This window comes from Pieris napi, chromosome 8 (genome assembly GCF_905475465.1).
Source record: "Pieris napi chromosome 8, ilPieNapi1.2, whole genome shotgun sequence".
NCBI lineage: Eukaryota > Metazoa > Arthropoda > Insecta > Lepidoptera > Pieridae > Pieris > Pieris napi.
This window is the reverse complement of record NC_062241.1, coordinates 1,476,122-1,499,288: the sequence shown is the minus strand read 5'-3', so window position 1 is coordinate 1,499,288 and position 23,167 is coordinate 1,476,122. Positions and strand designations below refer to the sequence as shown.

The 23,167-nt window shown below is 32.7% G+C and overlaps 1 protein-coding gene across 1 annotated transcript in view; it reads left to right on the top strand.

Moving 5' to 3' along the window:
• The window catches only part of LOC125051858 (head-specific guanylate cyclase), an 85,906-nt gene that overhangs the window by 10,885 nt on the left and 51,854 nt on the right, over positions 1–23,167 (top strand). The window contains exon 2 of the mRNA XM_047652451.1: positions 7,718–7,945. Within this exon, the coding sequence (XP_047508407.1) occupies positions 7,757–7,945 (189 nt within the window). The 5' untranslated portion in view covers positions 7,718–7,756. The remainder of the gene's footprint in view (positions 1–7,717; positions 7,946–23,167) is intronic.

Genomic DNA, 23,167 nt, shown 5'->3' with positions numbered 1-23,167 from the left:
ACTGCCTCCAACACACGCGGTGTGGATGCCGCGAAGAGTTACAAAGCAAATATGAACATTTAATCAATATTTACATTGCCAACACTTTACTCCTAAAATGAATTCAAGCACGTAGGATAGGATATAATCTGTTTGAGGAAATGTTATGAGTCATTTTTTTTTAATTTATACTAGTATTAAATTTTTAAGATCCTTGTTGTTTTTATATATTATGTTTTTGACTTTATTAAGTTTTAATATGTCTGATGTAAGGTTTCTGGTGACTGAAATTAAAATCTGGGATTGCAATATTAACTTAATTGTTTCTTTTTATGTAGCTTAGTATAATTTATCATTGTATTCTAACGTAAGTTAAAGAGAAAGTAAGAACATTAGAAATTCCAGCAACTTGAATATATAAATAAATAAACCAGTGGCGCTACAACCTTTATAGGTCAATCAATTTGTTAATCTAATAGGCAAGTAGGTGATCAGCCTCCTGTGCCTTGCCGTGGACTTTTTGGGTCTAAGCCGGCCGGGTTCCTCACGATATTTTCCTTTACCGTTAGAGCGAATGTTAAATGCGCACATAGAAAGTCCATTGGTGCACAACCGGGGATAAAACCTACGACTTCAAGGATGAGAGTCGCACTAAGAAGCCACTAGACCAACACTGCTCTTGAATGTATATTTTATTTATTTAGGTACGCTTACATAAAAATTAGAATTATTAGTTACTTAACATTACTTAGTTACAAAAATATTTAAAGAATTTGCGAAATATTCGTTTACTACAAAAATGTTTGTTTTTTGTTAATGATTTACGATACAAATACTAATTTCACATAAAACGGGATACCTGTATTGTATCAGAATTCCTTCAATATTCCTCCCGTCATTAATCGCCACCGCATAGAATTCCACTTGCCACGAGGTAGATCGGTACGCTGTAATGGTTTTCCTATACATTTTATTACTCAATACCGATTCATGCGAATAGAGACTCTTATAGACACTATAAACGTGTAGTTTTATTAATTAAAACGATTTAACTTTTTTACCTGCTATATAGATGATGCTTTATTTGTAGCCCAAAGTGTTTTGAAGGCTTCAGTTCATTCTAAGCGAAATGATAATGGTTTTAATATGTGGGTTACGGTAGGAAAAACAAATTAACACTCTGTTTTGGGACTTCAACTAAATTAATATTAAAATAATAGTAACATTTAAATAAATCTGTGGCTTGACAACCTTTTTAGGTCTGGGACTCAGATTTCTGTATCTGTTTCATGATCATGTCAATCTATTTGTCAGCCACCTGTGCCTGACACATGCCGTCGACTCTTTGGGTCAAAGGCGAGTCGGTTTCCTCACGATGTTTTCCTTCACCGTTCGAGCGAATGTTAAATGCGCACAAAGAAAGAAAGTCCATTAGTGCACAGCTGGGTGTCGAACCTACGACCTCAGGGACGAGAGTCTCATGTTGAAGCCACTAGGCCAGTATTGTTCTACTCTTTTTTTTTTAACTTTTTAAGTCTAGACTAAATTAAGATCATTAGATTTTAGTTTAAAATTAGCAAATTACAAGAAATTAGAATACTCTAGAGAAAAATAACTGAAACTTTTAAGAAATTTGATTTAATATTTAACTGAAAAACTTGAACGTAACGATGTTTGTCTAGACCCATTTAAACCAAATTACTGGACAATACGTGCTAAGTCTTCTTCGAATGGACTGGTCCAATATAATTTCTTTTACAAATTCTGTTATTTGTACAGTCTCTGTTGAGAGTTGGAAAGTGTTCGTAAAAATTAACTATTAATTGCAATCATTTGTTTTTAATGTTTACTCTGAAAGTTTCCCTCTTAATTCACTTTCCAATATTGTGTTTATTATGTTGAAAGTAAGTATCCCCTTTCAACACCAAAACAAGTTGTCTTATGTGGAGTACAATGCGCAGAGGCGATGAGAACTTGGAAGAAACTAATCGTGGTTGGTACAGAAAGCAAAGGACCACGTTGGTGAACCAAGCAGATGGCCCGAACAAGTGAAAGACTCGTCATCAAAACTAAACATTGTTATAAGAGGCGCTGGACAGAAACCGGTGGAAACAGATTGTCTACTCCAGTTTTTCTTTGCTGACCACGACGCTTTAGTCGGTAGCTTAAGAGCTACGTGCGTCGTGAGATAAGTCTCACGACGAGATATGAGCTACCCACTAAAGAGAGATAGAGAGAGATGTGAACTACTGTATGATTACGGCTTCAATTAACTGTTTAATAAAGTTAATATATGCCCCAAAGGGCTTTCGAATGTTCTTTAGAATATCGGCATTTTAAAAATAAACAGTTACAAAACATTTTTTAACATTTTGATATTACTAACTTTATTAATATAATATATTTAACGATACTTATAACTAATCGTATTAGATAACGAAAAAAGACTTTGGAAATAATTTATAAATACTTCTGAGCCAATTTTAGATACGGGTAACCTCGTTCCTAATAAAATAATATTCATCTATTTCTCTGGAGTGACGTAAGGAATGTATGAATTTTACATAAACGTTCAATACAAAGTTCTACCCGTATCATCTCGACGTCTGTCGTTTTAGATCCAACATTTTAACCAATTGCTCACGTCGCTGCCAGCCATCTGAAAATATATAATTCTGAATCAATCCCCTAAAATACACATTTTGAAATACTGGGTACGCACTTTCTCAGCCACAAATAATAAGTAATATTCCAAGATGTTAATGAAAATGTTATTGCTGTTTTTTGTAACAAAACTTTTATGAAGTTCTCAAACTAATATATTATATATATATATAGCTATATTCCGCAGTTTCACTCCACCATGTTATATAAGGCTATCAAATTATGAAGCAATAGTTAAATTTTAGTTTTCTTTTATTTTTTCTTTTTGTCTATTAAAGTACTTATGTTTTCTGTTTCCTATATCTTGATTATCAATGTAATCTGTTTTGGCTTTGTATACTATCTAAGTGTTTTGTTTTATAATATGGATGCTAGCTCTAAGATTACTAATAAATAAATAAATTATTAAAAAAAACTACTATTTGTAGTAGTGATTCCTGAGATAAGGGCGTTTTACTGATCAAATAAATACTTCTGTTTACAAATATATTATGAGATAATAATATATTATTATTCTTTAGGACATTAATACTGCTCCATATATAACCAAACAACTAGAAATACAACAAATTGCCATAATAAAATTAGTTTCTGGTTTACCAAAAGTTGCAATAAATTTCGTGTACAAGTTGAAATATATTTTAACTTTACATTTGTGGGTTCAAAATGTGCTTGATGTTAAGGAAATTAAATTTGTTGAAACCGCACAGCTTCAAGCAGTTTGTTACTTTATGAAATCGTATGTTTTTATTAATCCATATAGATTTTTGATCGTGAAAAACATGATGAATTCACTGCTAATGATATTTTTATGCACGGAGTATATTTTAATTAATAAACAACGTTAGGACCAAACATTGTTACTGTAAAATAAAGAGTTGAGAGTTTAGTCTCAAGTCGGAATCATATCTAATACAGTAGCAGATTACCCTTCTAGCTGTATTTTCTGCGACAAAAGCATCACCAGCTCTGGTGTCGTTGTCTACCAGGCGCCTACTAAAAGAATTATTAAAATTAGACTTGCAACGAATAGTAAGTATATCCGGCGAGGCCCCTGACCGAATAGCCGAATATTAGGCAAAAGTATTCGGCTGGATTTTAGCGCCAAAAACTTGTACAGACGTGATTGTTTCCATTGACAAAAAATGCAGTTTCAACAGAAATGGATCTTTTCTTAAATATAACAATATATCACGCCATGACAACCCGTATACGAGTACATGGTGCCAAGCAAGGAAATTTGAATTTCCGTGTTTGATTAAGATTGCAGCAAAATATTTGTCGGCGCCAGGAAGTTGTGTTTATTCAGAGCGCCTTTTCTCTGAAGCTGGCATGGTCTACAAGAAAAAAAAAGAAGTAAACTACTTCCTAAAAATGCAGAAAAGTTAGTCTTTCTGCACCATAACCTTCCCCTTCTAAATTTTGATTTAATACAGAAAATGATTAAATTATTTACCTGTTTTATGTACCAATGAATGAACTACTTAATGAATTTTTTAAACATTTAAGTTCTTTTAGTTTTAACGAATATGTAGTGTGTTGTGTACTATTTTATTGTTTCATATCTCTTACTTGAATCAATCGACGAAATCATTTTTAAATGCACAGATAATAAACTATAACAGTGAAAGGCGAGCGGGGCCGTTAGTCGATAAATATTCCAAAGTGATTTTAGCTCTTCGCTTTTACACTCCTTTGAAATTGCATCAAATCTCGTAACAGAAGGAAAAAGGGAATGCTATTTCGTATATTTTCTTTGTTCGGAAAAAGCGGAAACAGAATTCTCTGAGGTTTTGGAAATTCTACTGGAATTGGGACGATAAAAAGAAAGCAATCGGACGTGGCATCGAGTGGGACATGATTTTGCTATTTACTTGGCACCAATCGCAATATCCACACACTCATGTATCGAAGAGTCGATTGTAATTAACTTTAGAGTTAATACTTTTTTATCTCATAGTATGTCTTAAATAAATTAACAAATACTGCCGTTTTATTTGTTTAATTAGACATCAGCTTACATATACAATTAAAAACAGTCTATTTAAATACAATACTAAAAGAGATTCCTTAGTGTTTTAGTTTATATTATACTTAATATTTTATTATTCCAGACAGAACAGCTTTTATTAATTATATTAATACCTAATGGTCGATGTATATAACTTTATCAGTCTATGTGATATATTCCATCTGCTCTTTAAAGTTATAATTTATTAAATATTAAATTACTTCTTCCATTCATCCTGCGTCGAGATAAGATAAATAATAAATATACATAATTGTCTAAGATTAAGAATATAATATATTTTTGCATACGTAAGTAAACTTCGGACTAGTTAATAAGATTTATATGTAACATACTATGTAATAAATTGGTGACGTTAAAAAAAAAATTCTACGTATTTTTTAACTTTGCGTGACCTGAATTTCATAAAATTAGGCCTCACAAAATCTATATTCAGCAACGTCTTATTGAAGGAATTAAAGTTGAAAATCTTTATATATATAATTATTCTGTGAGTGTGTATGTCACTGAACTTCTCTCAAACGACTGGACCGATTTTGATGAAATTTTTTGTGTGTGTTCAAGGGGATCTGGGAATGGTTTAGATTCACAAATCAGCCCGCCAGATGGCGCTGCAGTCGGTACTTTCATACTTTGCTTTACTAATCGCTTGAAATATCATGCAGGACAACGTCTGTCGGGTCCACTAGTTGTAATATAAGATTTGTTAGATTAGCTTATAAGTTCGGAAGGACAAAGTATTTATTTATGTGGTTGTTCACATTGGTATTAAAGGTACCAACATGTAGATTATTTTTATGTATCTTGTTGCAAATAAAAAAACAGTGGCGCTACAAACATGCATCTATGGTTAAAAGGTCAAAGGTCATGGCCTTAGAATTCTCCATCTGTTTCGTGACCATTGTTTTTCTTTATTTTATCAAACTATTAAATCACCTCCTAGAAATTATAGTTCACCGCCGTGTAATGCTTTCAAGGGGAAGGTGATTAAATTTTTAACGTCAAGGTGCCTTTAGTTTGGGCGCGTATTTAGACCATAAGCTTGACAATAATTATAAATAATTACTGTCAAACTTATTATATGACATTATGAAAATTAATATGACATTTGCATGCCTAATTTTATAAATAATGTACCACTTTCTTTGCAAAAAAAACGATTTATTTATTTAATAGACAAATAGGTGATCAGCCAATATGTCGGTTTCCTCAATATGTGTTCCTCCAAACGAACTAGTATTAACTGTGCACTATTAAAACTCACAACACAGCCGTAATTCGAACACACTCAGGGTTGAACAGCGCACGCGAACACACACGCCATCACGGCTTTAATTTTTGTTGTGGCGATAAAATATATCATATAAACTTGACATGTTTCTTGTCAATGCCTATAAAAACATTTTTCTCACGGATTTTCATATCTGAGGATGTACGGCCTCCACGTGACGTCACGTCGTGTTAGTCACGTACAGCCTTAAGAGCTCCTTGTATAAGCTAAAGGTCAGGATAATATATTGTCTATCCAGCTAATAGATATATAAGGTCAAATTCTGGTAAAAGATTATCTTCTATTCACACTGTAATTGTGAATTCAATAGTGATATTGATTTAAAATGTTTAAAGAACTTTATTTCTCATTACAAAATTTTTTTTTTTTATTTACATGAGAAATTTAATATTAAGTATATACAAACGAGATACACGTCGCCATCAGCTAGCCCAATTCTAGTCTAATGGGCCCATTCTGATTTAATAATAATAATATAAGTGCGATAATAATATAATGTAAGTGCGACTGCCCACGAGAATGTAAGTGCGTGCTCCTATTTCACCATGCCTCATGCTGATAGAGGACAAATATTTGTTTTTAATTTATTTTATTATTATTTATTACTAAGGATGTCATGTGGAACATGGTGTAACGGTTGCAGCTCCTTACAAACGTTGTGTAAAACAAAAAACTTGGCGATTAAAAAGAGTGGCGGAGAGTTTATTGGCCCTTGATTTGAGAACTGGCAGTAAATGTAAAATTAGAATCATATAATGTATATTTCTTTTTTGACGTTCATAAGTGTACATTGTGTTACCTACAATGAATAAATGATTTTTGACTTATATATAAGTATTTCCGAACCAATTCAACTTAGGGTCCTTCAAGAAAAGAGCGTACCTGATCTTAAAAGGTATTATATGCGAGCCTCCTGGCAATGTGAGTGTCCATGGGCGGCGGTATCACTTAACATCAGGTAAGCCTCCTGCCCCTTTGCCTTCTTTTACAGAAAAAAAGCAGACCTCCTGTAAAAGCTTAGGACTTAGGATCTAGTAGATAAGCTAAGTTTGTATTGGTCTTCATCTTTAACATAATATCAATTGCGCAATTGGAAAGGAAAATTGAAATTGATTGTGTTGTATCACAAATAAAGTGGACATAACGTTCACTTCAGTGAGTTAATAAAAGATTACGAAAGATGTTACATTTGTTCTGTGTTTATTAGTTCCTACAGTATATTTATTTTACTATTAAATATAATATTAAATTCTCGTGTCACAATGTTCGTTCCCATACTCATCCTAAACGGCTCGACCAATTCTTATGAATTTGTTATGCATATTCAGACAGTCTGTGAATCGGACTACATCTACTTTTTATCTCCCGAAATGTTATATCGTCCCGAATTGTTTTAGGATGCTGCTCCCAATCCTAATTTTGTTTTTAGACAAAACTTTTTGTTTTTATTGTTTTATGATACTGCATACAATATTACATATAACCCTTAATTGTCACCCCTCTACGATCAACCCCTATTTTTATTATAGTAGATTTATTTTTATTGCCAGAATGGCAAAACGACATTTGCCGGGTCAGCTAGTAGTATATATAAATATCCAGTTTGTACTATTTTACTACTAAATATAATACGAAATAGTTGAAGATTGATTATCAAAAATGAACGAACGCGGAAAAATTACTTATCAAATCTTTCTCAAACAATCATGTCAAAGGAATCGGACTCCCAATTTAATAACATTTATTTTTCTCAGGACCCAACAATGAATGCGCAAACCACATCCTGAAGCATCATGACTTGCCCATTTCGTCGTGCCGCATCTCAACACCAATTCGCCAACGGCTCAGGAAGCCGGAATCCTGGGTTCCGGTCACGGCAGTCCTCCGTTCACCTACCAGGGCCTGAAGAGGATGATGGAGATAATAACACACTCACCTTAAAGAACTTAAGTGAAGCACTCAAATTGCTTACAGCGCCTTCAGTAAGTTAATTAGGATTTATTAATACATTAATTTTTGTATTTTAGTTTGTCTTTGATACTATTGTAGAAATCAATTCCTTAAAAGCATAGTTACGCTCTGAAAGTACTCGTAGTAGATAGTGTCCTGTCTAATTTATATACGTCTTTTTTATTTACAAAAATTTTGTGTAAAACAATAGCAGAACACGTACTAAGCGCGTATTGCGTTTGGGTTCTGTCTCCACCGGCAATGCTGTGTTGCACACTTGTTATCTGAGAAGATTTTCTGCCGACAGTTGCTAATATTGACAGACAGGAAAACGTGCAGCCTGTGTGTTATTATCTTGTCTGCTTAAAAAGAAACAAAGAAAACTAATTGACATAGTGCGCGCACAATTAAATGTTTTCGCTATGATAGCGGAAGCAAGACTGTGTTCGCGAACAACGAGTGTGTGCGCGTCGACACCATGGAATACATTATACATACCTACAAAAAGGTTAAAAAATTTACTAAAGGAGACAAACAATAAAAAAACATTTATATAAACCCCACTCAACGCTTCGTTTTAACTGTGAAATATATAAATATAGTCTAATAGTTTGAAAAGCGTTTAAAAGGGCAAATCTAGTAGATCAAGTCAATCCATCCCGAAATGCAATACGAATTTCTCTTCTATCGGACATGTAAGTTGAGATTAAAATTTCTTTGGCTTCAGGTCTCTGTTTTCTCTCTCTCTCTCTCTCTTTTCTAATAGACAAGAAGGTGATCAGTCTTCTGTGCCTAACACACGCCGTTGGCTTTTCAGTCTAATGCATACCGGTTTCCTCACGGCGTTTACCTACTTTCCTGGTGACTTTCACCAGTATAATACGCAAAATAGAACTAATTTGAGTGTGCGACCAACCAGGCTCCAGAAGATAAACCACTCATTATATGGGAATTGTATTCGTTTTTACAACAAACTCCCAAGGGAAATTAGAGATTACTAAATAAATTCAAAGCCCTCGTTAAACGTAAATTAATCAATAAAGCTTTTTATAAATTTGATGAATACTTAAATGATCCTAATCCTTGGGATTGATACTTGGAGATTAAAAAGGGTGGCGGAATGTTTCTTGCCAGTTCTTCTTACCCGCTCTACGCCCTTGACTTGCAAAATGGTAGTAAATATAAATTGTGTACTTGTTTACCTATATGAATAAAGATAGTTTGAGTTTGAGTCTACTGCGTACTTGTGAAGATAAGTCAACTGGCGCATAACCAATGTTCGAATGTACGACCTCCGGAATGTTAGACGCACGGGAATAGAACGTTATGTTATCATCACAATAATCTAAATATTACGCATATTAAATAAGTAATATGAAGAAAATTCAAATATTCTAAATTAAGATAGTAAAATGGAAGATGAAATATACCTGTCCCCATTCTCTGTAATTGTCACTTTGAAGTCTTTGTTTGAACACTTTTATTCCGATTTAAATCCTCCGAAGCGGCAAAGCTTCTTGTTTCTTTGTTGATCAACTAAAATTCTTTCGTTAATTATTAAATAATTAAAAGGACTTTGTTACTTTATACTTTTAGCGTTTGCTTAAACATTTACTTAATATATATCAGTTTTAACTATAATTCGTATACTTTTAAACTTTTAATCTAATCTTTAACTGACGTTAGCTCTTTGGGACATTGTTTTAATGTGATTCGATGTATCTATTTATACCAAGCCCATTGCTTTATAAATCCGTGTATATTATGTATAAATTTCAAAGTTAGAGATAAATCGCGATTTTTTTTTATTTAAATCAGAACCCAATTTAACAACGCAAGTTCCATAGGTCATCTCGAATTTCTGGACCGGACATTTATAAAATAGGTTAATTAATAATAATAGTACTTGATTTGGATATATAGGAAGTGGATTTAATTTATTTAATAGATATCAATACCATTAAGGCCTATGTTTTCTTTTCGTTAGTTTTCTCGTTAGTTTATGTTGTATAAACTATAAATTTATTCCTTTAAAGATTTATTCTATGACTATATTTTATGACTGGTAACTTGACTTAATGTCCCATAACCTTTAGATGGGGCAGAGGGAGTTCACAGTGAGTGTCCATCGCGTTCGGTCTTGCACTTCTTATTTCACCTCGCTCCAAGTCTCTCCATCTCTCTTTGCCTCTCGTTGCTTATCTGCAATAGTATGACGATAGGTTTGCTTGAGACGGCCACACTTCTGCTTTCCTTGCGGGTTTCAAGCGCCAGCTTTCCTTTAAAAAATCGCGAGCTACTTTTACCAATCACGAATCGAACTACTTTCTTATTTATCACAATATATTATCTCACAAATTGGTAACTTTTATTGTAACGACATCAAACTAGAAAAAAAAGGAGCTAGTTGGCGTAAACGTATTTACGTCGGTGTCTTATAATCAATGAACTTTACGTATTAATAATGTAAATATATAAAGCCTATGTTACTCAAGGATAATGTGGCGAGTGAGTTTTTTTTTAATCATACAAAATACGTACAAAAATATGTTAATATTATTAGTATAGGAGTGACATAATTGTCGGTGACAATAAAGACGCTAGACAATAGAACATTATGATAATTTTATGCTTCTATCAACTCAATGAACCATTCATAAAACTGGCTATAAAAATATAATTTAGCTTATATATGGATGATATTATTGTATTATTTCCGGAGTATAATATGGAGCTATAACGATAATTTGGTGCCAAAAACTACGTGTCCAACGTTTAATAGGAAAAATTAAACGTGGTGGCAATAGTAAAAAATTATTAACGTTTACGCACTAGCGTATAGCCCCCTGATTATAATCGATGATTTACATTTTTGACATATGATTTTTGTGACACAATAAGTGTTTCAGCTTTGAAAACAAAAGATCTACTAAAGAAAAATGAAACAGACGCAGAAATGTGGCTTTTTCTGTCCTATTGGGAGTAAACGAAAAGTAAAGAAAATATAATTATTAAAGTAAGGTTAGTTTTTGTTCAAAAATTCCGAATAAATGTAAAACTGTGACAATTAAACGCATTTCAATGAATCACTGTGTGATTCGCTGTATCGATTGTGATGCGGTATTCGCCATCTGTATTGGTAGAACTACCAATAGACACGCATTTGTCTCGATTATTTATTTATAGTGATCAAACCAAATATAAAAGCTTTATATTTGATAATACCAATACTACAAATATAAACAAACGTGATTAAATCTTAAGGCCCCAAGATTTGTAAATTTTAGAAGGCTTTTTGGTAAGAATGTTTGTTAGAATTTCGTAATTTAAATCCCCTTATCCTTTAAACCTGAGTAATCAGTTGCTTTAGCCGTAGCACGCGGTAAAGCTCTCCACTGAAGCGCGTCTAATTGCGGACATTTTCGTAATCGTCCGAAATTCAGTGCGGACTGTGTTACCGCAAAGCGTTGAATGCCAGCACTTAATGTAGGACGATACTGCTTTACGTAATGCTTGGTACTCGGAACACGCGCCAAATAGACTAAATGCTCTTGTTTATTCTGTACAGATTGAGGAAATATTATACATTACGATGTTACTAATAAATAGTAGAGGTGTAGGTTTTTCATTGCATTAATTTTGTTTAAATTCAATAACTATTTGTCATTTATAGGCAATTGATTATGTGATTGGCATACCCCGGCAACGCAGTTGCGAGCCTTCTGGCAATGTGAGTGACCATGGGCAGTATCACTTAACATCAGATGAGCCTCCTGCCCGTTTGCCTGCTATAACATACAAAAAAAAGTCTAATGATCGAAAACTTCGACTTGAATATTCTGGTTTCCGCATAATAATTTTACCGTAATAAGAAGAATACTTGATTCTTCTTATAGTATTTTTGGGAGGATGATAGCCAACATCATGGCTACTATAATTTAGGATGCCACGCTTTTAAACAATTACTAGGTGCTTTGTCTAAGATCCTTCAACCAAGACGTGCGTCTGTGGCTAGGTCTCCTACCTACCACTTTGCCTTGTATGATTAGTTGAAGGAGCTCGTATTTTTTGGTGTTACGCTGTGACCGAAATATTCATGTTTCCTTTTCTTAACCATCATAAGCACTTCTTTGTTATGCAATAGCCAGCAGGGTTGTATTTCTTCTGTTCAAGATATTTTAGACATACGTCTATAAACAAGTACAGGTATAAGTGGCAAATAAAATATTCAGCCGGGATTTGAACATCGAAGTCAGCTCTGCGATTCTGTAACTCACACAGCGGTTTTCGCATCGGCGGTCGCTCTCAAATCAGTCACTCAAAGTGAGTTACAGAATCGCAGGGCAGGGCTAAAAATCTCACGCTTAAACAAAAGGCGATTTGGTCGATCAACGAATCTTCTATACATACAAATCGCTTATTTTTATACCCAATAACTTATATACGCACATATGAGCTTTATGAAGAACATTAATAGGCTGTAAGTTGTTAACGATTACGAGCAGATTATTCGTGATTTACGAAAATTACGCACAAAACCACTTTAGTATCAAGAAATCGTAACCAGTTCCGCAAATAAAAATATTTCAGCGGCAAAACGAATGGAACATTTATGATGCAGTCAATCATCTGCGTTCTTGAATCTATATCTTGTGTTTACAAACAAATGATTCTTGGTTTTTAGCATCAATGCGTTATCGAGAAGCGCGCTACTAGTCGTACAGAATTTTTTTCGTACGTACGAATTATATTTTACGTTTAGGGAAAAAATATTAACCTTATATTATGAACCACATTCCTATAAATAATAATGTACATACTAATACTCCCGCGCATGTTCTTTATGGTTTTTTGACATCACGCAGGCGCAAACAATAGCATTTTCACAATTTTTTTTGCCAATTTGTAAAATAATAGTTAACTTAACAATAATCATTAACGAGAGCTGTCAAAAATACGATACGGTACTTATTGCAGTCCTAATTTAATTGTTGGATCCTACCAAAACGTGCACCGTTAGTCGCAGATGACAGTCGGTAACATCCATTGCAGAACTACCAATCTCGCGTCGGTGCGAAATTTCGTGATTTACCTAGGAAACATATGAGTAGAGAGTTTTTAAACCCACCAATTGTTGATATCATTGAAATTGTAACATAAACAAACTCAGTTTAGATTTTTTTATTGAAGTGAAACTTCTTTATCGGGGTTGGAAAAAAATTTAGTGTAACATTTTTCGGTTACGCGTCACATTTGACCGTTACGCGCGTCTCTTTCTCGTCCCTACCACGGTTGATTCGAAGAGATTCTAAACCATTAATAACAAAAATTTATAATAACTATAACAATGATACTAAAAATTATATTACAATTTATGAAATTCTGTAATAATCTTAGTGGTAATAAGGTAAAATGAAATACATAATTGTATTATTTGTATTCAAGTCTGTGATATTAAAAGCCTTTTGTTAAACATTATCTAATTTAACTTTATTTAACCAATTTCTGTAAAGTTAGTTGCATATAGATAATTTTTCGAAAAATAAGGTCATAAAGAAGTTTCACTTCTAACGTGTGTACAATAGTACACGCACATTTTTATTTTTTTTATGGCTCTGGCACGATTTGCCAGCGTCAAGTATAGGATTTTTTTTAAATTCGTGCTTGTCTTTAGAAATTCGACCGTGTTCTCCATTTACGGCTTAGGCACCCGCCCTGTACCGCACAACCCCCCCAAAGGCCGAGAACAAATTTAAATTAATTTAAAACTTGCCCTCGAACCGGGAATCGAACCCGGTACCCCTCACCTAGCTGCCACTTAATAAAACCGTTAGGCTATGAGGCCCCTTACTTGACACTTAATCGGGGCGACTGCTGTGAGTGGATACAAGGCTTTTCGGCAAACAGATGCAAGACTATAAATTACTATAGACTATGAAATAGTAATTTGTAGGTCTATTAATATTGGCAAATTGAATAAACCATAAGCGTTACCGGTTATAAACTGATTAGACTTCGACGTTGTTAATATAGGAGCTCTGTACCATATAATAATAATGGCAGCTAATACTAGCGCCATTGCTTTAAAACTATATGGATTTTAAAACACTGAAACTAGAGCATGAGGCTTTATGGAATCATAAAAGTGCGGTCGTATTAAAATCGTGATGTCGGTTCAAATAAATCCTGCGACCGGGTCACCCTATGCTTTTCAAATATTTCATATGCGATGTTAGTTTTGGGATGAAAGCGTATTTTCATTGCTAGTTTTACAATAGTGTTCTATATTGTTAAAGGTTTCTGTATGAGTTTGTTTTTGATCTCTAAAGCTTCGTCAACGATGCGAATTTACCAGTAGAAGTATACACTATTCTGAGTAATTTAGTTACATATTTATCTGTGAGTTATTGTTTGTTAGCATGGCAACATAGTTTATAGTTAATGCAGCATGTCTTGTCGAGTTATTATGTATAATTATAATTGTAAACTTCATTTTATTTTATACATAAATTTGTTTTTGTATTATATCAAATCAAACCAAAATGGTTTATCCATATAGGTAACACAATGTAGCTACACTTATGAACGTCAAAAAAGAAAAACATATTATGTGCTTCTAATTTTACATTTCAATTTACTGCCAGTTCTCAAATCAAGGGCGAAGAACGGAAGAGAGGAACTGGCAATAAACTCTCCGCCACTCTCTTTAATCGCCAAGTTTTTTGTTTTACACGATGTTTGTAAGGAGCTGTAACCATGACACCATGTTCCACATGACATCTTAAGCAATTAATAGTTAATTAATAATAATGAATTAAATTAAAGACAACGATTTGTACCCTATCAGCAGGAGGCATGGTGAAATAAGAGCACGCACTTACATTCTCGTATATGTATCATAACACCTTATAGTAAACATTTATTATGTGTAATGCATTAAGAAAAGAGCCAAGTACCAATTCTGGCAAGGCAGTAAGTGTGAGAGTCCATTATCATTTTTGATCAGGTGACTGTCACATTAAGTAATAGAACATACATAGGAACATTTCCGAACCTGAAACTTTGATACGAACTATGTATTCCAATGTGGAATAAAACAAATGGATGCGGAGTTTTGTCGTCCCATTTCAATATGAGCGCGACACTGATATATTCCTATTAAAGTTTGTTGTGAAAATAATTTTAAATACCGTTCGGAATATGAAAACATTGACATTCAAGTACGTTATTTTGTATTGTTGTAACGAACGAATTGTGTACGAGATTGATCCGCTATATTATTTTATTTATTAAAAAGTCCAATGTGTTGGTTAAAATTTTGTATGATTATTTTTCTTAATCGGTAAGTAGGTGGTCAGGTAACAGTACAAGACATGTCGAAATCATCTCTGTTTCCTTACGTGTTTTTAAAGGGAGTGTTTATTGCGCAGACCAATACATTGATACAGATAGTGTAATCCACGAAGACGCGCCCCACTATTCCTCCTAACCGTTTATAGTATATATGTGTGCAAGCTTCCGTCAATGTTTGCGTGTTATCGGTACACACGCACACTAAAATGAATAGCTGACGGTTCGTAACTGACGCTTGGAGCAAACACCCCGCACCCCGCGATCCCCTCAACCAAAAATTGGTGGGGCGCATCTTCATGAATTGCACTATCTATACATAGTTGAAATCAGAAAAGACACTGTCTAAGGTAAAACAGTGTAATAATATGACTACGTTCATACGTAGTAGGTCATCCTAATATGTTTTTGAAGTTGTACTTCTTTAGGCGCGTTATGAAAAATTGATGAGAGTGAAATTTTACGATTGCGCGCGCACCTATGACACAAAATTGGCAGTGTGATATAGCGTGCGCGAGCGAGATGGGAATAAGACAAACTACAAGTAAAAAGAAATAGAATATGCGTGAAGCTAACTTCACGCATATTCTAGCTTAGCAGCTTAACAAGAATTTTGAATGACCATGACAATTGACATCTGACAATGACATTTACCTTTTAAACAAATATAGGAGTTTTAATTATTGTTTAAAATTAATAATTATATACCTAGTTATTTTCATTATACAAAATATTTGTGAAATAATATAAAATATTTGTGAAAAAACTGTGCTAACCTTCCTGAGTGCTTCAATACAATTGAGGTTAACTATCCGTATGTATTATCGAGTATTATTGTTGATTAAAACTGAAACATGAACCATTATTCATTGCTTTTGTTTATTGCGTTTGTTACAGCAACTTTTTAGAAATATTCTACGACCCTATATATCAATAATTGAGAACAAAGATTTAAGCACGAATACTAATAAGGAGAAAATGAAGGCTTGGAGCGATATAACAGAGAAGTAAACATTTTAATAAGTACCTGCATCTCAAAAAAATGACCACATTATTTAATCAAAACATCAGATTTAATCTAGCAAATATAAGGACAAGAGACAAAAAACAATTGATGAATCAGTGGAAGTGCACTAAATTGAATACAAAAAAAGAGTTGTCATCTTATCGCCGTGAAACATCAAAAACTGGAGGTGGAACAAAGCCACCATCACCTTCTTGAGACACAATGGTTTGAAGTAGATTTCAATGAATTTGATTGTGATGGTGTCGAGGTAGGAATGTTAATTATAAATATGATGTATGGTGATGTTCAAGGTTCAACCTTTCAAGCATAGGCATATGCTTACAACATTACTTTATTCCCCTACAGGGTAGTTAGAGATATTGTAATACCTCAAAACATCCATGTTGCACTTGTAGTACCGAAACTCTGTCCTGCCAGAAGTGAGCCCATTCCCACTTATAATGGACAGTGGGTATAATACACCTTAATACCTGAGTGCGAACCACTCACCATGATACTTAAATTAATAGATGTTATTTATATATTTCAGGTTATTACAAATAAAATCATTTTGGAAACAATTGATATCCCAAAAGCAAATAAAGCCAACAATGACAAGGTAATAAATCAGTTTTGACATAACTTGAATACTAAAAAAGCCAAACAAAGGTGTGCACAACAGTGACAACATAACTTAACAATTTCATTATTTTGTAGGATTAAAGAAAGGTTAAAGAAAATCATGTCGAACTGAACAACAAGAATCCCCAAACAACTCCAAAGAAACCTACAAGGAAGACACCGGTATTATATTTAAATTATCTCTATCTCTAAATAGAATAAAAGAAAGTTGCTATCCAGGTCTGTAGCATGTGCTACAAATTATATTATTAACACATTTATATAATTATATTAATATAAATGTGTTAAAAAATTTATAATATGAATTATAAAAAATTTTAAGTTTTGCATGGACAGAGCTTAAATTAATATTCTCTTATTTGTTGCAGAAAGCAAGTAGTTTTGGAGAAGCCTCGTAGATGCACAACCAAGTAATGATTAATTTAAAATTACAAACCGAAATTCTGATGAAGACATTAGAGTCACTTAAAAATAAATAGTATAATGAAATAAAAATGTTTTAAAGATAAATAGTGTTTTATTTGTTTAATGTAAGAGAATAATAATAAATATTTATTTAATTAATTTTTCAAATGTAAACTGAACTTTATTGACTTTAATGACTCCTTTTCCAGTCTTTGATTATTTAATTGTAATTAATTATTTGCATGCAATCAAAAACTATTTTTAATAATGCCAAAGAAGTATAACTTCTTACGCGCGTACATAAGTACACGCACCTTTTTTTTGTTCTCTTGTTTATATAAAACGATACAAATTTTACCTTGACAATCCTATTTGTTTATTATATAACTCAGTATTCGAGTTATTGAAATAAACAAATGAAACTATAACTGGACGAAACATTTTTCATAGATTACATTATGATAGTATGAATAAGAGAAAAATAATTCACGTGAGTTATTTATACGAAAAGTTTTGTGATAGCAATACGTAAGTTGGATAATTCAGGCATATTTCTCATAGTATCCAAACTTAATAGAAATAACTCAATTTGTGCGTAGTTTTGTTTGTTACACGCATATTTATTTATAAGTGATCTTACAGCTACTCATATCCATATTTTCAAAGAACATTTAGACAATATACAAATCCTAATCAAATTACATTGATAATCAAAATATATGAAACAGAAAACATGAGCCAATTGAGTACATTAATAGATAAAAAATAACTGAAATAAAAATTAAACAAACTACAACCTAATATTTTAAAGAAACATTCTAAATAAAGTCAAAGTCTTCTCGGATCCTAAACTATTTCATCACACCCTCTTTGGTAAGGTGGAAAATGTGTCTTCATAAATTGTATTGTAGTAAGCTAAAACCCGAAACATTGGCGAATCGCAGATAATTCGTGTTCGTACGAGGCACATGGAACAATTGTGGATATCTTGTCGCATGGGGAGCGGTTAATGACAGCACTTAACCCGAAGTTTTTGTGTTTCTGTCACTCAGTCATTTGTTTAGGTATGAAGGTAAATATTTTCGTCCTAGGTTTTGGGTCCCACCCAATTGACACAGCTTATCTGTTTCTCTTGCCATGCACCCCGCCTATTCGCACTTTAGTTTTATTAAATTTTCCAACATCTGCTACCTGCCAGTTGCCAGAGGAACAGAGAAGTGGAGCAAGAAAGTACTAAACTGGTGTACAATAAACGAAAAAGAGGAAAACAACTTAGAAGGTGGTGAAGATCAAATTAAGAAAACAGTAGGTGGTACATGGCAGAGAGTTGCACAGCGCAGAGAAAAATGGCGGGATTTGGAGTAGGCCTTTGCCAAAAAAGGGCACACAGATACCCAAAAGGAGATTGAATTAAAAATGTTAAATTGTCTGAATTAAAAGGCTATTATTGCTAAGCATATTAATAATATATTCACTTATTCGCGCTTTAGGTAAATTATAGAAAAAACTCATTTTGAACTTGAAAATGTTATAATCATTGTAATTGTTATATACCGTAAAAAAATAGGTTAAATTTTTGAAATACTTCCAGAGGTAATGATATGGTCCCTGTGATTTTTCGAACCATAAACAACGTTGTGTATTTGGATTAAAGAGCTAAAACTAGCGCCTGTAATCTGACACTTCTAATAGCAATAAAAATTGCAACTTCAACTTAAAATTTTTCAGCAAACATTGAGAGAACACATCGAAATTGCATTCAAATATGTCGTGATAGCTGTTGCTATTGGAAGATACTGAGTTTGGTTATCAGAAAATTATATAGGGAAGTCACAGATATGTTTATTTATTTGCTTACATTCCTACAGCTACTAACTATACGATATCAACAATTACATTATACAAAAAGCCAAAAACGGAATACACATTCAAACTTAAACAGAAAAACACAGTTAACAACGATACCTACTTATACGAAAAAAAAAATATAATTAATAGTAAGATGCATTGATTATTATAATAATATATTTAATATAAGAGAGGAATAAAAAAGCCATTAGGTGTTCATTTTTTTCACGCGTCGTTAAAGAAATTATTAATTATTTACATTTTAGTCTTTAGTTTACTCTTTGTTTCACTGGAATCAAATTCCGAGTTACACCCACTATAGTATACGTATATATGATGAGATAAAAAAATTTTTAGGCAATTAAAAAAAACTAATACACCGTGTTTAAGATTTTATCCAATATATTTACATTAATAACGTATCTACCCTATTAATACTTAGAATCAATTAATAGCGGCCCCTACTAATGTGTTCTTAATAAAGCTATTTCCGGAGAGGTTCTGATAGGTTTTCAGGGAAATTCATTAATATTAATAACACATTCTAGGGTAATTTTATTACATACGGGTTTCGTCTTCCGCATTTAATATAACTTTATATTATGTAGAATGTTGTACACAATGTTGTAACTACAAAGTTGTGCCCCCCTATGGTTTTTTTATAGAATAAGGGGACAAACCAGCCTAAGGGCCGCCCAAAAAGGGCAGTCATACACCCATTTTTAGCGGGTGCGTTGCCGGCCTAATGCAGTTTATTTAATATTTTTATGGTTATTAACAATAAATAGTTTTAATAATCCAGTGGTGATACAAACCTATATGAATCTTGACCTCTTGCATTCGTTACTTTGATAATTTTTATTTCATAAACTGGAGGTGATTGGACCTTTATCTGGCACATTTCGTAGATTATAGGTTTTGTGACATCCCGGTTTCCTATCAATATTTTCCTTGACCGTAGGAGTTAGTTTTAAGGTGCACAGGTAGACAAGAAGTCTATTGTTACTGCCGGGGATCGAACATATGATCTCAACTTGAGAGTGCATCCTAAAGCCACTACGCCAACACTGCAGTAATAATATATTAATTTTATTGTCACTATCCAAAGCTCTAACTGTTACACTTAAAAATATATTGACACAAAATAATTGATTCGATTATTATGAGAGCTGTGTTGGCCTAGTGGTTGCGTTTGAATCCTGTGCACTAAAAAGACTTTTCTTTCTATGTTCGGAATGAACACTCGCTACGGTGAAGGAAAGCCTTATACAAAAAAAAAAAAACAACAGCGTGTGTTAGGCACAAAAAGCTGATTATCTACTTGCCTATTGAAAAAAATATCAAGCAACAAATACAGAAATCTGATTTTAAGACCAAGATTAGCACCGCTAGTTTTTAGGCGAAACAAAAAGAAAATAATTATAATAATAATAAAGCCTATTTATTTCCATACTTTACAACTGTTTTCTTGTCTCTTGCTATCGTAACTTGCCTCAGAACCATTGATTTAAATCCCTTCACGGGTAAAAGCCTCCTCCAACATTTTTCTGATTCCATCCATGGCTTTCTTTCTCCATTTGCTTCCTGCTAATGCTTCTGTATCGTCTATCCACAAATAAAATATAATAATATTAATATACATTTAATATTTCCAGTTAAACACGCTTTAACAATCAAACTGAATCACGTCACCAAGTAGTTTTCACAAAACCTTTAAGCGACTTGCGGTCTCTCAATCAATAAACAATAGTAACAACCTCCTGTATTATTATGTCCCTTGATATTTGATCTGTTTGAATACGTTATTAATTATTTAGCTTAATTACCCTTCGTTCAGTAAGTATCTGATTGAACGAGCAGTTTATTTATGTGGTATTTATTTATATATTCAGGATTAAAGAATTAATATTATAACTAAGTACACGTCACTTGTTATAGAATATAATTCCTAACTCTTAATCATTGCTCTTAATGTGTATCGGAGCAACGGCGCCGGTGTCAGCTGCCATTCAAATTACATGTCACAGGTTGTACTCATAAATTAACAACTTCAAAGTTTAATCAGTTTACAACAGTTAATACTTGTTATTCCGATCGGTTATTTCGATTTGCCAATATTACTAGATCTACAAATTAACGACTATTTGATAGTCTGTAGTAATAGTAATATCATAGTCATTATTAATAAATAATTAATCGAGTATCTCCTCGATCTATCTCTTATCGAAACACATAAAACCTATCCTACTAAATTTTTTTCTTTGCTATTCTTTGAGTTGTTACTCTAAGCCCTCACTAAGCATGGTACGGAGAAACATGAGTTGGTCCGCATGGATTGTCGATTATCACTTAGCTATGTTTATAAAATGAGTATACACCCTTAAAGGCCGGCAACGCACCCATTAAAATAGGTCTCCATGCGTCCCGTAGTCTCGTTTGCCCCCCTATATTATATAAAATGCCTTTGGGTTTGTTCCTTGTGTGCAAAGGTAATCAATAACTTACTTGAAATGCATGAAGTATAAGATATATATAATATATCATATAAGATAATAGATAAGATAATAGACGATAAAATTAAATTACAGAAAGCGGTTGATCAAACCAAAATAGCAAAAGTTGCAAATCCATCAAATCTTCCAAGAATATTAATTTCCGGGAAATCAAGCGACACAATTAATTGTACGATATAATTGGGTCATTGTACAATCAATAGACAAAGTGGAAATTGTTATTTACTTCACAAACTCGATGGACGAAGTTGCGTACAAAGCAATTAAAACCAATATTGATTGTTATTGCTCACATTCTGAAGACTAATCCTTTTAATAAAGTTTTTTATTGGAATAGTTCGCATTTCTAGTTAGAGTTCTGTCTTTTGTTTATGCGGTAGAAAGAATGAGGGATGTTTTGTTATTTAGACAATAAACATTTCAAACAAAGAAATTCTTTGTAAGAAAAAACAAATTTAATTAATGTGATTATTAAATGTTTTGTTATAATTGAAGTGAAACTTCTTTATCGGCGTTGGAAAAAAAATTACGTCACGTGACGTCGTCACATTTTTCTTGTCCTGCGATTTCGGATCCAGTTTATTGATTAGTTGCAAGATTTGTTGTTTGTGAAGTTTGCCTACCTCTAAAAACTAACTTCAGGCTTACCACAACGTACTGTTATTTATATTGGATAATTTTTTTCACGTTATATTTAATTAATGTTGCAGTATTATGTTAAGTTATAAATAGATATTATGCATTTGAATCATTATTATTTATGTCAAAAATCGTGTAGTGCGTTCATAAAATGTATAAAACAAATAGTATAACAAAAATATATAATAACAATAACAATGATAGTAATAATTATATTACAATTAATGAAATTCTGTAGTAATCTTAGTAGTAATAAGGTAGAATGAAATAATTGTGTTCTATTTATTTATTCTATTCTATCTATGTCTATGATAATAAAAGCCTTTTTAAAACTTTATCTAAGTTAACTTTATTTAACCAATTTCTGTAAAGTTGCATATAGTAGATCATTTTTCGTAAAATAAGGTCATAAAGAAGATTCACTTCTTACGTGTGTACACTAGTACACGCATACATTTTTTGTTTGGTTGTGCCGTTTATGGTAACTAGTAGTTATATTCATTCTCTATTAATGCAGTAAGAACATCACTTGAGTAAATAGAGAATGAAAATAACAAAAATGTAATTGATACCGGAGATTGTAAACGATTTTCAGAAAGGGCTCTAGGTAATAAAACATTTATTGTTATTCGTGAAAACCGAGACAGTTTGATAATTAAATTGTACAATTAATTTGATACTTCAAATTACAGATGTTTTGTAGGAGTGTGGTGTTTGAGTTACTTACAGAATTAAATAACGAAAATTTATTTTTAGCCTGAAATAATTTCCAGATACACTAACATCTAATTATCATATGTGTTAGTAAACAAAATTTACAGTTAGTATGTATCAGAAACCCTCTCTGATAA